Source organism: Mercenaria mercenaria, chromosome 7, assembly GCF_021730395.1.
Source record: "Mercenaria mercenaria strain notata chromosome 7, MADL_Memer_1, whole genome shotgun sequence".
Classification (NCBI taxonomy): Eukaryota; Metazoa; Mollusca; class Bivalvia; order Venerida; family Veneridae; genus Mercenaria; species Mercenaria mercenaria.
In genome coordinates, this window is record NC_069367.1 from 38,643,334 (window position 1) to 38,661,310 (window position 17,977).

General features: G+C 33.5%; 1 protein-coding gene across 1 annotated transcript in view; it reads left to right on the forward strand.

Annotated features, from left to right (window-relative positions):
- Window positions 1-3,460: 3,460 nt before the first annotated feature.
- LOC128558237 (kinesin-like protein KIF13B) overlaps window positions 3,461-17,977 on the forward strand; it is a 42,668-nt gene continuing 28,151 nt past the window's right edge. The window contains exons 1-2 of the mRNA XM_053547121.1: window positions 3,461-3,526; window positions 4,004-4,120. Coding sequence (XP_053403096.1) covers window positions 3,461-3,526; window positions 4,004-4,120 — 183 coding nt within the window. The remainder of the gene's footprint in view (window positions 3,527-4,003; window positions 4,121-17,977) is intronic.

A 17,977-nucleotide genomic window follows, 5' to 3' on the forward strand; every position in this document is an offset into this window, starting at 1 on the left:
ATACCCTCCTCAAATTTAAATCCTGATATTGTCTCTATTTGACTTTTATGTAAGAGGGCTGGTGGGTTTGTGCATTTCTTTCAAAACTGAATAAAAGGTGTCGAATGCCTCTGGCTTTTTTTAAAAAAAAAATGTGATACAGAGTATTTTTAAAAAAAATCTACTGTATGAGTAACACTTTGTCATGCACTGAAATCCGTCCTGTGTTATTCCACGATAACTTATTTCCATCATTTTGTGATTCTAAAATATTCTGTTATCCTAAAACGGTTTGTTGATTTGTTTTATCAGCAACTGGTCGAACCCACATGTACCTTGAAACTAAATCAACAGCAACGATTATATAATTCATATTTAACATGCTATCGATTGTGGCAAGATCAATATCAATATCAATCTCATGTGACCTCGTTTAAAAGATCTTAACACACGTTGACGTAAACTATAGCTATTTTCGATCATTTATATATACAGTCATTATTTAATTTCCTTGAAATTTAATTTATATTTTGCTCCCTTTTAACAAATTGATAAAGTGTTAAAGACCATATAAAAATAAAATTCAGGGTTTTTAACATCATACCAAAGACTATGTAACATCATAACAAACAAATTAATATATGCCATAACATTTTTTTTATTTGCATATGATTAAAATGTACTAAAGTTAAATACAGTATAACTGACAACATCAATGTTTACAAATTAGTTAAGCTAACAAATCTATGTGATCTTTATAGCCAGTTGGATTACACACTAAACAAGGTTATGCGCCAAGTAAATTGACATGGTCATTCTGCATATAACATGGTTGAAACTGGTATATATCTATTAACCTTTCATTTAATAATACAATACGTATCAAAAGACAAAATATATCTGTTCCTCGCAGGGTGAATGTTAACGGTTCCTGGAGGAGTCCCGTATCTCCTTATATTTACAAATGGGTTTCCAACTCAAAATTTTGCTATTCAGATGCAGGTCATGTCATCACTGGTAATTTTGATATTATTAAAGACAAACGTATTCGTAATTTATTTTTTAAAGGACCTAAATATAGAATTTCTTCAACTATTGATTTTAATGCTTGTCGTGGTCACATTGCAGAATCCATTGAAACCTTCTGTGTTAAATGGTGTCGTCGTGAGAACGCTGATCCCAATGCATTAACGTCTTGGAAACGAAATATTTTTAACATTGTTGATTCTCGAATAAAATCTTATCAAACTAATGTACACCTACTTCCACCAAAACCCAAGTTTACTTTAAGACATTTGAAAAAGGAAATCCAAGAATTTCATTCTAAGTATGTCTTAGTTCCAGCAGACAAGGCGGCCAACAATATTATCATCATTTGACGCCTGCATTATATTAATGTTTTACAAAACGAACTAAATAGCACTAAACCTTATACATTGAGTCCTTCTGTTGTAAACAAATTGGTTACTGATCACATCACTGAAGTTTCTAATTTAAAAGTTCGTATAGACGATCAACAAATTAAACTACCGGCCATGTACTGGATTCCTAAATTGCATAAACAACCATATAAAGCTCGCTTTATCGCTAATTCAAGCTCTTGTACAACTACAAATATTTCAAAACTATTAACATTATGTCTAACTGCTGTGAAAGCCCACGTGGAAAGATACTGCGATAAAGTATACGAAAACTCTGGTAAACACTTATTTTGGTCGATTAAAAATTCTGGCGAAATCCTTGATAAGATTTTTCTACTTTGTATACCACTTTACCACATAACTTAATAAATGACAAATTAACTGCCCTAATTCAAAAGACTTTTGCCAGATAGAATGCTACATTTATCGCTTGCAATTTTGATAAAGCTTTTTTTACTAGCAATATTATTAAACATTATACTATGTGGACCTGTGACGAAGTTTGTAAAGCCCTTTCCTTTTTATTGAACAACATTTACATCAGGTTTGGGAATGCAGTTTTTAGACAAGTTGTTGGTATTCCCATGGGAACAAATTGTGCACCCCTTGTCGCAGATTTGTTTTTATATTGTTATGAAAGAGACTTTATGCTGAGCCTTTCCCCAGATACGCAAGCAGATATTATAACTGCATTTAATAATACATCACGCTATCTGGATGATATTCTTAATATGGATAATCCGTTTTTTGGTCATTTGGTGGGTACTATTTATCCTAGGGAGCTTCAGTTAATTAAAACTAACAATTCGGATACTGATGCTTCATTTTTAGATTTACATCTCTCTATTTATGACAATATTATACATAGCAAAATTTATGACAAGAGGGATGATTTTAATTTTAGTATTGTAAATTTTCCCCATTTGGATGGGGATGTACCTCAGGCTACATCTTATGGGGTATATATTTCTCAATTAATTCGGTTTGCCAGAGCGTGTAGTCATGTCAAGCATTTCAATGAACGTAATCAATATATTACAAGTAAACTTCTTCAGCAAGGCTACCGTTATTACAAATTGCGTAAATAATTTACTAAATTTTATTATCGTAATTCTGATTTAGTTTTAAAATTCAATAGTAATTTAAAGACACTTCTGCGAGAAGGTATTTCTAAACCCGTTTTTTATGGGGATGTGGTTTACCAACTTCGTAAGATCTTGGGTCATGGTAATTTTCCAAATGTATTTGAAAAGATTATCAAACGTTTTATTAAAAGAGGTTACGACCCAACTGTTTTGAGACATACCGCATGTTTAGTGTTCAACCCGTTTACAGTTGGACACTATGCTTCCCTCTTTGATTGCGTCTCACGGAAGAGGGGGAGGACTCTATGATGAGCAGTTTTTAAATCCTACCAGGACTGAACTGTTTTGATATTTGTCTTCTGGCCTGTTTCGTCGGGCCCTTAAGGGTGTTTCTCTTGTTGCTCTGTCTTCTGAAAAGGCATTGAGTACATACGTTTTTGGTTCTTAAGGTTTGCTTTTTATATATTTATACACGAGCATTTTTGTGTTTTACATGCCATGCCTTTTTGTTTCCATTACGTGTGTTAGAGATTCACCTGGAGGGGATTACTTTTATTTACACTGTCCCATGTCTTTGGAACATGGTGGGGGTAAGAGTGAGGTTGGGTGCGCACCATAAACCGGTTTAAGCTCCCCAGTGGTGTTTTTGCCACTGACCGTTCCAAGGCGGTGCCCTACTGTGTTCCTTTGTTTGTTCGCTTTGTCCTTGTGTGTTGACTTTGTGTGCGCGCGTGTGTGTATGATTATTGTTCGTCTTGTCCTTATGTGTTGGCTTTGAGTGTGTATGTGTGTGTGTTGTTCGTTTTGTCCTGTTGTGTAAGCTTTGAGTGTGTGTGTGTGTGTGTGTGGTGCACGCGTTTGCGTGCTGGGGGGTTCGTTTTGAGGAGGCTGCGCTTTTGGTGCGTGGCATTCCCTGTTTGATATTTTTCTTTGTTTTTTTCCGCTTTGCACGAAAATGTACAACTTTTTACTAAGATGGCATTTATAGTCTACAGTCTGGCTCTAGTCATGTATGAAAATATTTTATCGTCAATTTCAGTGGTATATCTCTGAATTTCTCACCACATCTGTTGAGTTAATGAGATTCCTTCTTTTGTTGGTTTTCGTCTTCCCATTTACGAATGTGTATACATGTAGTGTTGACCGTTAAATTCAGATACGGACAGGAAAATACTTTTGTTACCGTCCAGTTGTATGTATTACACAATTCATCATAATTTTGATTGTCTTTTTTAGTCTTCTTTAATTTAGACGAACTGTATTTAACAGCCTTTTTAATGCTTACTTTCAATTTCTTGGACGGTGTTTTAGTTGCCATCTTAAAAAAAACATCCAAAACCTGTTAAAGTTTTAAACAAACATAGATGAGTAAAAACTTTTGATTTTTTAATAATTGTATTATAAAAATAGCCATATTATAAAAATGATAAGTCATACAGTCTTTTATGTCCAGCAGTTTGAAATGTGTGTGTAGTTGTTAGCCCAGTGTCTTGTGAGGTTTTACCAATATAAATTCAGGTGTTTGTTGTTGAGAAAAAATCGAGTTTGGATGTTGATTGTTTTGAATGTAAGCTTGAATGTCAAAATGAGTTTTGGGTTGATGATGGTGTTCCTAAAATGAAGCATCCAGATGTTGTAGCGGGTTGAAATGTTTTTATAGAAACCCTTACATTAAGGTCCTATTATGTTTAAAAACACACAGTCTGGAGACCATCTTAAATGTTCTTGCATATGAATATCGTGTGATTCCATTCATGTAGTTTAATTTTACAAGCAAAATATTTCACGGCTTTAATAAAAACTACTTTTGGCTAAATCTATTTGTTTCTGTGACATTTGTTTAGGCTATTATATGTTTAAAAAGTAGCAAGTCTATCTTCATAAAGCTGGAAAACCATTTCTGTACAGGTCATTGATTTCATTTTTATCTACAAGTCAAAGATTAAAAACTAAATTAAAATTTGTAAATTAAAAATAATTATTACACAGAAACACACGCAATAGTTGTAAAATGGATTTAGATAGTGTGTACTAAGTAAAATATAAGTGAGCAAAACTAATATTTTACTCATAATTAAAATACAAGCACATACCTGGCTATTTTATTGAATGTTGAAAATCTTACTGCAAACAAATTACTAGTTGATAGGATTATCTAATCAGTATGCTGTAAAAGAATCTGAGTGTTGAATGTTGTAATGCTGTCTCATTAAATACCGATAGCTGCTGGAAAACGTGCGCAGCTTGGACATTTTTGTTCTGTCCATTTTTCTTTAGTTCAAATGAACATTTTAGATTAGTCATTATTTCTATTCACAAAGTAGATTAGGTCAAAAATCTTTTGATAAAATTGACATGTCATAAAATTGGACATGTCCTGATATCTATTCACAAAATCAACAAAAAATATCTATTACGTCAGCAAAGTGGGGCTAGACCCCCCTATAAATTCGTCAGTTAGTATTTCCAACATTAAGCGTCTCGTCTATTTCCGAAGTAGTAAATACATAGTAGTAAAAATGCATTTTTTCCTTTTATTTTTGTCCATGTTCATTCCCACAAATAAATGATCTAATTCCGCGACATACTTGTTCCATCTAACACCTGCAGACTGTTCATTATTTTATACAAATTTCGGAATTTTGATGATTGAAACAGAACAAAACAGTTTTGAAAACTATACGGTACAGTTGAAATGTGTGTATACATAACATTTATGCCCTTCCTTTGACTTTATTTGCTAATAATGTATACGGGGCCAGAATTTTTCTAAAAATAAGAATACTTTTTTAAGAATGTTTTGTTTTGTATTTTCTAGATCGTCAACATGTTAGGTCATCTTTTTTACATAGGCAAACTATACATTTTCTCATTTGATATAAAAAGAACTTCCCAAATATGTATAGTTTTATACATATTTTACCATTGATAAACTACGCTTCACATCTTTAAATATTAAGTTATTAGACTAGCATCTAGACTGATAATAAAGAATTTGTCACAAAATTTCAACCTTTGTAATGTTTCTTTCCTTTTATGTAACACTGACAAATGCCAGTCTATTTTAGAGATTTTTGCAGAGACCTGATTGTAATATTATGATATTAATAGGCGAACAACTCTGAATTGACCAATAAACTAAAGCTAACATAAAACATTGGTAAAAAGTGAAAAAGATCCTTTTCCAAACAACGGATCAGGCAGACAAAATATGACCTACATTTGTTCAAACTCTTTATATTCGATATACAACATGCACACTTTTCTCACGGCTTACACTGAAAATTATTTTATAGGTTGTGCTGAGGCCCTGCTAGAAAGTTTAGTAGTGCATCAAAACAAAATAAAATAATGAATAAATTCCTTTAAAGAAATTTTAAGACATTAAGAAACGTTACCTCAGAAGTTTTGGCTTTTTAGCTAAAGTTATTTTTTTGTTCTCAGTAATGATAATTGTACACAAAATTTGATATATAAAAATGTAAAATGTATATCCCACAATAAGAAATACAAAAAAAAAAATTCTTATCACATACTAGTATACGTAACAATATAGGTAGACTGTTGTTATGTTCATCATCTCAAACAATCATTTTGAAAGTGGTTTTATGCCTTACTCATTTTTAAGCATTTCTCTGACTGTTCAGAAGTACTTTGCTGCAAAAAGTGTATCACTAAAAGTCACTTTCATCAAATGTAATTACAACATTTTAAGGTAGTGGATCGGTAATGACTACAATTTCCGTGTTATTATGTATATGCAAGCAATTCGACATTCTCTGGATATAACTGTAGCCTAACACAATCATTGCTTTCTTCCCTCTTTCTCTCTTCTTTTCTATGGTGGTGGTGGTGGTGGTGTGTGTTGGGGGTGCAGTGTTACAAGAAGCTCATTCGGGCACTATATTCTTGTCAAACGGCTTGGGGGTGTTAAGTAACATACTTTAACTAAACCAAGTCTTTACACTAGTCTATACTGGTATTAGTAATGAAAGTAGAACAACATTAAATTACAAAAGTCAATGTTACCATATTTCTTTTTCTGTTTATTTTGCCGGATTTTATGTAATACTGACAATGTTTTAACGTTTAAGATTATTGTTGGAATAAGAAACAATGTGTCCTGCCACCATGCTCCCTTCTGTAGCTGTCGGACTATTAATCCCTTGAATAACAAGCCACCTGAATGGATCTCCCATGAAAAAAATACTATTCGATCAAACTTAGTAGAGGACCATTACTAAATGTCTGAAGCCAAATGTCTAAGCTCAAGGGCTCGAGGATTGAACGAAGATTTTTTTTAATTAAAAGGAGGAGCGAGAGAACGAGCGATTTTTTCGATCTTTTCCTAGTTTTAGTACTTTATATATTGATATTTTAATGCCACGTTTCCAAATAACATCACTTGAGTTGTAAACCACAGTATAGAACAGCCATTTTTTAGAATTGAACTGAAAGGAAACTTATGATTAGGTCATGAGCCATTTACCACCTGTCAGATTTTGTCATTAGTTTTCAAGATCTATCAAAATTAGTTTTACCTCTCAATCCTCCATATGCATTGGTTTTGCAAGTATCTTGGTACATTGTAGTACATTGTAGTGGGTAACATAACAATAGATTTCATAACAATTGTTTTGATACAAAGTGTTTTGATGAGCTTATTGTTTGTTTGTTTGTTTTGGGTTAAACGCCGTTTTTCGACAGTATTTCAGTCATGTAACGGCGGACAGTTAACTTAACCAGTGTTCCTGGATTCTGTACCAGTACAAACCTGTTCTCCGCAAGTAACTGCCAACTTCCCTACATGAATTATCAGAGGTGGAAGACGAATGATTTTAGACACAATATAATTTATCCGTAGTCCAACGCTCTCCCTACTGAGCTAAGCGGGCGGGCTGAGCTTACTGAGATCACATATTAACTTCTATTGATTTAGTTAGTTGTTGGTTATGAGGGCAGGAAAACTCATTCTTGATTAGGCATAATAATGATTACTTTCTGGTTGATGGAGAAAAATATTAGTAAGACCCTAAACGTTTTTTTCTCTTGATTTTGTAAACAGCTGATTTTTCAAAAAGTGGCGCCACCTTTAGTTTTTCTCTTTGGTATCCATGGCAACCATGATTCTGCATGGAATGGAATGCTTTTAATATCTCTGACAGAGGATCATTCAAGGAACATCTTTGCAAAATTTCATCAATTACCACCAAACGTATCAGAGGAGATGTCCTTTTAAGAAACGTTTGGACAGAAGGACGGATATACAGTGAGTGATCATAATAATACAAGTCTCTTTTAATTGAGGTAACGAGTTCGTGTGGCACATCCCTAACTTAATTTGAACATTATTATACATTAACATGACATATAACCATACCTTTAATCAGATCATAATCATCGTTATCAATGTAATCAGCGACATCGCAAAGACCACGAATACTACTATTATTTTTTTTCGACCAGTTATAATTACATGTGTTATACTGATTGAAACGTTCAAATTTGTCAAGTATGGACATATGCAAACACTTACCAGAAAATATCAAAATTACTTTATTTGCACAACATTATTATTAACGTAGCATTTTTATGTAAATCAAACTGAAAATTTGCTTATTGCCATTGGGAAATTACCTGTTCAGTAATGCTTGATAGAAATCTGTCCTGGTTGTAAATTATATCTTTGGATAACACATTTGTTAAACCTATTGATATAAATTTGTTTAAACATACTTAGATTATAATAGCATTCTTCACACGGGTACTCTTTTTATTATTTGCTCGAAGAGTACACATGTGGGCTCCTGTCGTACTGGTTGTTTTCAGCCAAACGTGAAAAAAATATTGGAAAACTCGTTAGAAAATTTACTGATGACAGCGTAAATGTAGCCAGCCGGTGTAGTCAAAATTCTCAACGTTGAAAAAGGACCTTTTGATCAATATTTAATGTTGAAATGTTGACCGGGTCAATTCTCAACGTTAAAAGAGGACTTTTAGATCAATATTTAATGTTGAATGTTGACGGGGTCAATTCTCAACGTTGAAAAAGGATCCATGGGGTCTATTTTCAACGGGGTCAGTATTTAATGTTACACCGGCCATATTTATCCACCGCTTCTGCGACGAATCCTCCACCGCTGAGGCGTTGGAACCACCACTTCTGCGAAAGCTATGGCCAGTGTGATTATTAAGGTCATTTTATTTTAATTCTTGTTCAGTTGACACAACTCATCAAATGATACAAAAAGCAAGAGGTCACCAGGGGTCGAAATGGTATTTATTTGTGGATCGGATGCCTGAACTATATACATCGTCGAGAATAGCTAAGTGTCACGTATTTTATATCTAATTCGACGAATCAAAGGTACCCAGCTCGAAATGTGATTAAAAATGGTAACCGTGATTTCTTTTATTATATACCTACATAAAATCGTATTGTATCTTTTGTATTGTATGTTGCCGGACTTTTTTCATTAATATGTATGTCCTGACACAATTCTAAAAATAGTGCACTTAAAAACCCCACTAAGTTCCATTTAACATCGATAAACATTACAGATATTTTTAAATAACAAAACAACAAACAAAAATGTGAAAGTATACAATAAAAGGGTCATTATAACAGTAGCCAGATAAGGGCTCCCATGGACTGCTTGCGCGCATCGAGATATCCGATCTGGCAAAAATCTACTCGAGCTGAATACAGCATCCCATTTTCAATTTAACTTAATTTCAGAAATGCTTAAACAGTATGTGAAGAAAATGTCCTATCAAATAAAAAACGAGTGCAGTAATCTGTGCTTTTCTTATTCGTCTTAAAAACTAATGTTCTTAAAACACACAGAGTATATATGAAAAAATTCTTAACTGTAGAAATTCATCCTACACCCTTAAACTCTGAACTGAAAAAGTAGCCTTGCAATTTGTTTTGGACGTTTTTTTTATTTTTGTTTATAAGCCAGAATAGATTTTCAAAACGAACAGCTATAAAAAGTATTAACTAAGGGTCGAACTGGTATGTGCATATAAGTCTTTTTTTTCTAACACATATCATTTAGTAAATTAACTAAGCAGTTTAAGAATAGATGTCGATTCGATAGTGTGGACAAACGGACGGTCGGATGATCGGTAATCGAACACAGCATAATTGCGCTTAAAAACTAAAACAAATTCGTTCTCAGTTGATAAAGATAACACCGATAGCAACAATTATTATGAACTAGGAAGTAAAGGTATTTCACAACTACTTCAAAATCGTAATTAAGGTTTATCAAACAAGACATTTCACTATTGATGATGAATGCCCCCAGAGAGCAGCTTATTGTCAGAGGAATAGGGGTATTGACAATATGATACATTGCACTTGTATATTGTACATGGAGAAACTGTACAAAGATGCATAAAAATGCTGTGCAAAACTGTAAAAGATCTCCATATTTCATTGATGTACCTTAAAAATAAGAAAGTAGGCCAGTAGGTCAAAATCAAGGCCACTGAATGTCAGTTTTGAGATTTGTGTTCAAAACTGTGCTACAAGTGTTCCCAATGTTATGGTATATCCTTAAAAAGGAAAGTAGGTCAGTAGGTCATGGTCGTGGTCAAGGGACCACTAAGAGTCATCAACTAGGTATACTTAACAGCATTTGAAATATGTTTGAAAATTATTGAAGTTTTTTCCAATGTAACTTCGTGAAAAATCATTCAAGTGGAACGTGTTTCGCACTTGTACAACTAAACTTTGTACCAATGATAATAATAACAAGGTTTGATAACATTCTGGCATACAACTGCTGAGAAATAACGTGCACAACTGTTTTCCATATACATATAAAGAAAAAATAATAAAAGACCAAACTGAAGTGGAAATTCATCCAAAATTGAACCCGCTTCGCACATGCACAAATAGGCTTTGTACTGATAATAAGTACAAGGTTTGATGGAAATCTGGCAAATAATTGCTGAGAAATAGCGCGGACGGACGGACGTACGGACTGTAATCCAGTATAGCCTCGAGATACCAGTATATGGTGGTATAATAAACCACTAATGCAAATATGTAATAGATGTAAGAAATGCATTCTGACGATACATCGGCAGCTGCAGGTGAATGAAATAAATGATGAAAAGTAACTTAAAAACCTAAATTTTATGTGCCATAGAAACAAGATTTAAACACATGTTTTTCTTTAACCGGTTTCATTTAAGAGTTAGTGGAACCGATTGATCTTGAGTCCCTAAATTGTTTAATTAGTATCTTAGAAGATATGCCCAACAGTATTACCTCTTGTATTGACACATAATTTCACTTTTAATGTATGTTCTTTTAACGTACACGTATTCACTTGCATACCGGTGTAGGCATTTAAGCCGAAGAAGGATCATACTTAAATAAATAGTTTTATACGTTTTATAAGTTCCAAATATACATTTAATTTTATACCTTATGTCTCAGGATTGTTAACACAGCGTCAATCAAACCGCGTATGCTATTATTTCGCTTGGTTGCAGTCTATCATTCCAAAGGATCTACTTATAGATTTTACCAAAAGAGGAAGAAGTGAATACTAGTACCTCGATATTGCATTAGAAAAAAGATATACTTCAAGTATAAATATATTTGAGAGACACTTTTGATTTTGATGTAGAATCCAAAGGATAATCTATATTTCTGTAGTTTTTCTAGCTCAGTCAGCTCTCGGACAATGCTGACACAATCTATATTTCTAATGCCACTCTTCTTACTCAAAGATTGAGCAGCAGTCTAAAGTCATAAAAAACATCAAAGTGAAAGAGATTTATTTTCTAGTTATATATCTACATTTCCAAAACCGTAGCAAAAGATACAAGGAAATTACAGAAATTATCAAGGATTTTATAAGACAACTAGAAAGATAGAGTATTTTACCATTAAATAAATAAATAAAAAATGTCAGGTTGCGAATTTGATTGATATGAGTTCCGTATATTCCTGTTTAAACGGAAAAAAGCAAGTTACAGGATACTATGTACGCAATATTCATTATTGAAGATAACCGTCAATTTTTCGGTTATATCAGACAAAGACTATTCTCTTGATTTCAGCAAAATATTGCTTTGTGTAGATTGTTTAACAAAAGGTAAAATTTCAACTTAATAAGAATTCAAAATATAATCAAAACAACAAAGCAGTGTTATAAAAAGCTCATTCGGGTACTATATTCTTGTCCAATGGCGGGATGGGGAAGGGTGTTAAGTAACATACTTTCATTAAACTAAGTCTTTACACTAGTCTATACTGGTATTAGGCATGAAAGTAGAACAAAATAAAATTACAAAAATCAATGTAACAATATTTCTTGATCGTCCTGTTTCTGTTTATTTTGCTTGATTTTAAGTCATACTGACATGTTTAATGTTTCAGAATATTGTCGGAGGATGAAACAATGTGCCCGCCACCATGCTCCCTTCTGCAGCTGTTGGACTATTTATCCCTTGAATAACAAGCCACCTGAATAGATCTCGCATGAAAAAATATTATTATTCGACCAAAATAAGAATCTTACCATAAATGTCCACTCAGCCAGTACTCGCTTTTCTAATGTTTCAGACGATGAACCAAGAGAATGGTTAAAAACGTTGTCTGGATTCAGGAGGCCGGAAGTCTTGATTTTCTGTAATACATTTAGAGTTAAAATACTGAAACGAAATGACTCTACAGTTGTTAAAAATGTTAAGTTGAACAAAACAGGTCGGTAGCTCGACGAAGGTTTTTCCCCTTGGGACACTAACAGCATACATGACCATTATTAAACTAATCATCATTCATTAACCCCTTTTAGGCAGCACAAATACCTGTCCCGAAACAGACCAAACCTGTGAAAAGAACTTTGGAAGCATAGACCGCAACTTATCTTAACAAAATGGTCATGATGGCCCTATATCTCTATCCTGACTAAAATGGGTACATGATTTCTTGGTAGAAGACTTGCGAATTATCTAATCTTTAGGCCTTAAGGTTTTAGACAAGAAGGTGTGTGTCCAGTTTGACCCCAGGTGCATGATCAAACACTACACAATGTCTCAAACCAAACATATTTTTTTTTTAAAAAAAAGAAGGTTCCTATATAAATCTATGGTAAACAAGTGAATCCCTGGGCAAGGCCAATTCTGATCCCATCGACATGATTTTAATACACTTTGCAGAGAACCATTACACAATGCTACATTCCAAATATCTAAGTTTCTTGGCCTTACGGTATATTTAGAAAATTTCTTAGGCCACTCTAAATTGGTTAATAGTTCTTCGGAATTAATATTAAAAAGAGTTGGAGCGAGAGAGCGCGCGATTTAATTCTCAGTTTGATTGTTTTAGAGGCTAGTATAATTTTCATGGAATGAGCGGAATATTTTTCATATTTTTAATACTTTATATATTGATATTTTAATGCCACGTTTCCAAATAACATCACTATGCAGCATACACAGGTCTACAAAAGATGTATATTTATAGATGAAAAAAAATACATATTTTTCAAATGTATAAATGTTCAAATTCTGTCCTAAAATCATGGATTGAAATTAATTGTCTTACTTATAGTATGCATAAATAAAGATAACCAAAATTATGATAACATCTAACTACTGGTTCTACTGAACAATGTGTACTGAAAGACTGTAAAAGAAGTATGAATTAGGGTAATACTATACTGATATTTTTTCAAGTCTAAGCGAACTGCTTCTAAATCTGATTCTGTTAACTTCTGAGAGAAAAGTAATAACCCCAACCCCAGCAGAGGGCCATATTATTGATAGGTTGGCCAAACTTAATGCATTGTGTATAAATTCAATTTACTGGTCATTTTGCTCTACTGATCAGCAGTACAATAAAAAAAATCTGTACATGCGAGCGAGTTATTTTATTTCTTTCTCAATGATCACATTATATTTTAATGAGGTTGTTCCGAAGCCCTGGTGTCAAAATTGACACCGCCTGGGGTTCTCTCGTTTTACATAGACCTAAGACTCGTAAGACCCAGTGGCTAAAATAGTTGCCGTGTAGCATCCTGTATCGTCCTCTACCAATCATACCGCCGGGGTAAAATTTGGCTTCGCCCAAGGGTTCAGGTTTTACATTGAATTATATAAGGTAATGTCAAATTTTATTTTTAATGCTATGATTTGAACAAATTTGGCAAATGACCACTAAACAACATGCCAAAAATCTAAGCTATGTGCCTTTCGATTTTTGAGATGGATAGGATAGTTTATCATAACTGTAATACACAATAGATATTAAGATTTTATTACCAATATTTGATCTTCAATATATACGTGGAAATAAGGGATGTGTTTTGACTAATTACAATATTGTGAATGGTGGCTCTAATTAGTGTCAGTCGATTGAAACAACAGGAATTCTTACAAGATTCTGATAGAGTAAACCACGGTAAGATAGCACTCGGATCTTTTATCGTTTTAACTTATGAGTTGTAAACCAGTGTATTGAACAGCCATTTTTAGAAAATTGAACTTGAAGGAAACTTTTGATTAGGTCATGAGCCATTTACCACCTGTGAGATTTTGTCATTAGTTTTCAAGATTTGTCAAAATTAGTTTTATCTCTCAATTCTCCATATACATAGGTTTTGCAAGTATCTTTATTGTATATTGTAGTGAGTAACGTAACAATAAATGTTATAACAATAGTTTTGATAGAAAGTGTTTTGTTGAGCTTACTGAGATCACATAATAACTTCTATTGTTTTAGTTAATTGTTGCTAACGAGGGCACGAAAACTCATTCTTAATTATGCAAAAGAATGGTTACATTCTGGTTGATGAAGAAAAATATTAGTAAGACCCTAAATGTCTTTTTTTTTGTAAACAGCTAAATATTCATTTTCGAAAAGTGGTACCAACTTAAGTTTTTTTTTTTGGTTGTCATGGCATCCTTGATTCTGCACGGAATGGAATGCTTTTAATAACTCTGACATAGGACCATTCAAGGAACATACTGGTAAAGTTTCATCAATTTCCACCAAACGTATCACAGGAGATGTCGTTTGAAGAAAAGTTTGGACGGAAGGACGGATAGACGGTGAGTGATAATAATAATACAAGTCTCTTTTGATTGAAAAACGAATACGTGTTCCACATCCCTAATTTAAGTCGAACATTATTACTTAGTATACATTGACAAGACATATAACCCCGACCTTTTATTAGATCATAATCATAGCTATCAATGTCATCAGCGACATCGCAAATACCACGAATACTACTACTATTTTTTCGACCAGTTATAGTTACATATATTATACTGATTTTATCATGTATGGACATATTCAAACACATACCAAAAATATTCAAACAACATTATTATTCATGTAGCATTTCTTTATGTAAATCCAAGTGAAAATTGGCTTATTGCCATTGAGAAATAACCTGCTCAATAATGCTTGATTGAGCGCGACTGAACGAAATCGGTCCCGATTGTAAAATACACCCTTAAACATTGCCACGAGATAACACTTTTGTAAAACTTATTCATAACATAGTTCATAATAAGCTTGTTTAAACAGATCTACTCAGGTTTGACATTTCATAGTACTGCATAAGAGGATTTTCACTTGAAACTAATATTTCGGTCCATAGGAACTAATGTTTCTACTGAACACCGACATTTCGAACTAACGTAAAAACACGCTCTCATGTGTGGTTCGAACTCCTAGAGGTAAGAAACCGAGAGATGATTTATCACAGGTGTATCAGTGGATTTCATTTTTATTTTTCATTTTTTTTTAATGAGGTTCCGTCTCACCTGTATACGCAAGGCTTTGTTACACATGTATATACTAAGGAAGGGCAGAAACTGTACTTGGCTATAACGCGCTGTTGTTAGTGCAAATTCGATTGATTTCTACTAGAAACACGGTTAAACTTCTTTCATTATCATATGCGGTTACCTTACCTTTACAAGAAAATATCCAGTTGAGTTTCATTCGGTGTTAATCCGACAATTTATCTATAATTTAACTATTTCATTTATTAAAACCGATATATGACTATCTAGGACAATCGTTGCACTAGTTATGACGACGTAACAGGAAGTTTAATGACAATCAATACTACTGAATGATTTGACCAATTTATGGTGGGCGTATTAAATCTGTATGATTAAAAAAGGGCATATTTTGCTTTAAAACACTTTCTTGATCTTTTACACTTATTTATGCAAACTGGGTGCTTAATACAGGTAATAAAAGGGTTTCACAGGAGGTAGTTTTAAATTCAGAATAACTATAAATGTGTGTGTACGTGCGCGCGTGCATGAGTGTGTGCGCGCGTGCGTGCATGTGCGTGTTCGGGTTTAACGTCTTTTTCAAATATTTTTAGTCATATAAACGACTGTAGCAGTGATTCTCAACTTTATCTCACTGGAATATCACGCCGTAGACACGTGACATGATGTCCCACCTAGTCATATTATACTGACACAGTTCTGACCAGTTCTAGCAGCGAGGAACTACTAGTACCGTTTTTACGTCTTTTACGACGCGGCCAGGGTCCCAACCCACGACCTCTGGCACTCGAAGCGTACGCTCTACCACTATGCTACCGAAACGGTACAACTATAAATTTGATAAACATATTTAGCCTAGGGAATGATATCAATATAATGTGTTTTAATGATTACCATTCAAAACCGGTTAATGAAGGAGCTCTCATGCTGTTGTAAGCACCCGTTTTAGCTTATGTCTTGCTGGTATGTTAATATACTTGTTGCGATTTAATCTCCTTTTGGGTCCTTTCAGGTCTGCACATGGAAGAAGAAGGTCGTTTGCAAATAGATGTCAGGGTTGATTTGCTTCTAAATCGAAGGAATCGTCGATTGTTTATCCTGTACTATAGTAATTAAATATTTGCATTGACAATTACATATGAAGCCGAAATTTATTAGAAATGCAAGTTTGTAAAATTATTATTACCTTCATTTGTCTATATTACGCATTACCAAGACAGAATCCCGAAGCTGTGCCAGTTTTAAAAGTTGCCCTTTGGTACAGATTGATGAAATATTGATTACCTATCAAATAGAAATGTAAAACTAGAAATTATTGAAACAAAAAAAAGTTACGCTTTGAAATATTTTCGAAGCGCGGGGTGAAGGGGATATACCGAAGTACTTTATAAAAACAACATCAATTTCAAACAGGATTCAGACTCTATAGATCTTTTTGTTCCTTACATAAATCTGTAACAGAATATACATGTATAAGAAGTGAAAATGCCATAACAATGTTGCTATATGTGACTGATCAATTTTAAAAGAGAAAAGGCCTTCGTATCGGACAAGATGAATAATTAAGGGTTTCCAAAAGGAAATAAAAAGAAATGCAAAAGTTAGACCATAAAATCAAGGGTAGGGGTAAAAAGACTTGTAATAACTTTTCTAACTGTAATAGATATTCATTAAATTAGTGTAAGTTACCCAAATTTTGGCATGAAATAAGTGTCATTTTTCAAAAGCAATTAAATAAGCCTTATATGGGGTGCATTAGCACTGGAAATAGACCACATTGCAACGACTCCCAGTGGGATTTCAAGTTCAATATTAGACCCCCGGCCTCCCGTCTGCAAGAATGATGCCTTAACCACTAGGTAATCGTGTGTTGTGTAAACAAATGAATGTAACGTGAAATGAAAATGTGTTTGTTATGCCCCCGAAGGGATGCATATTAGTATTCAACTGTCCGTCCGTCCGTTCGTTCGTTCGTTAGTTCATTCGTCACAAAATTAACTTTTTGCATGAAGGCACTTTACTCGCGAACCACTGCACTCAGGACCTTCAAACTTCACTTGCTGATTGTACTTATTGAGTACACCATTTCTACTGACTTTGGGGTCACCAGATCAAAGGTCACGGTCACAGGGGCCAACGTTAACTTTTTGCATGAAGCCATTTTACTCGCGAACCACTTCACCCAGGACCTTCAAACTTCAAATGCTGATAGTACTTATTGAGTACACCACCCCTACTAACATTTTACCTACTTGTAAATACTATTTTGATTTTTTAATTTTAACTAATACCTTGTTGGAATGGCCAGTAGTGTGTTGCTTTTTAAAACTCTATTCAACCTTCAAAGTTATCTATACTTAAATAAAAATTGTTCAGATCCAAAAATACTTGTTATATATATCAACTATGTAAAGAAGGTATATTCCTATAGGAAAAAAATAGACTCATCGATTTTTCGCACGAGTGAAAATATTTTATATAGCGCAAAGAGGGTGCCCTTTACTTAATTTAAATTTATGGAAAAAAGTATTATAGGTATTTTAGCTTTGCAAACGATGTGATAATATTCAATGCATTGTCTTTCTTTTGAAAATTTTATTTTTAAAATGAATTTAAAAGAAAATGGTATTTTTTGCGTATAATGTTTGTCTATCTACAATTAGATACATAGTAAAATATGGATAATTTGCTGAAATTTCTTCTGTTTAA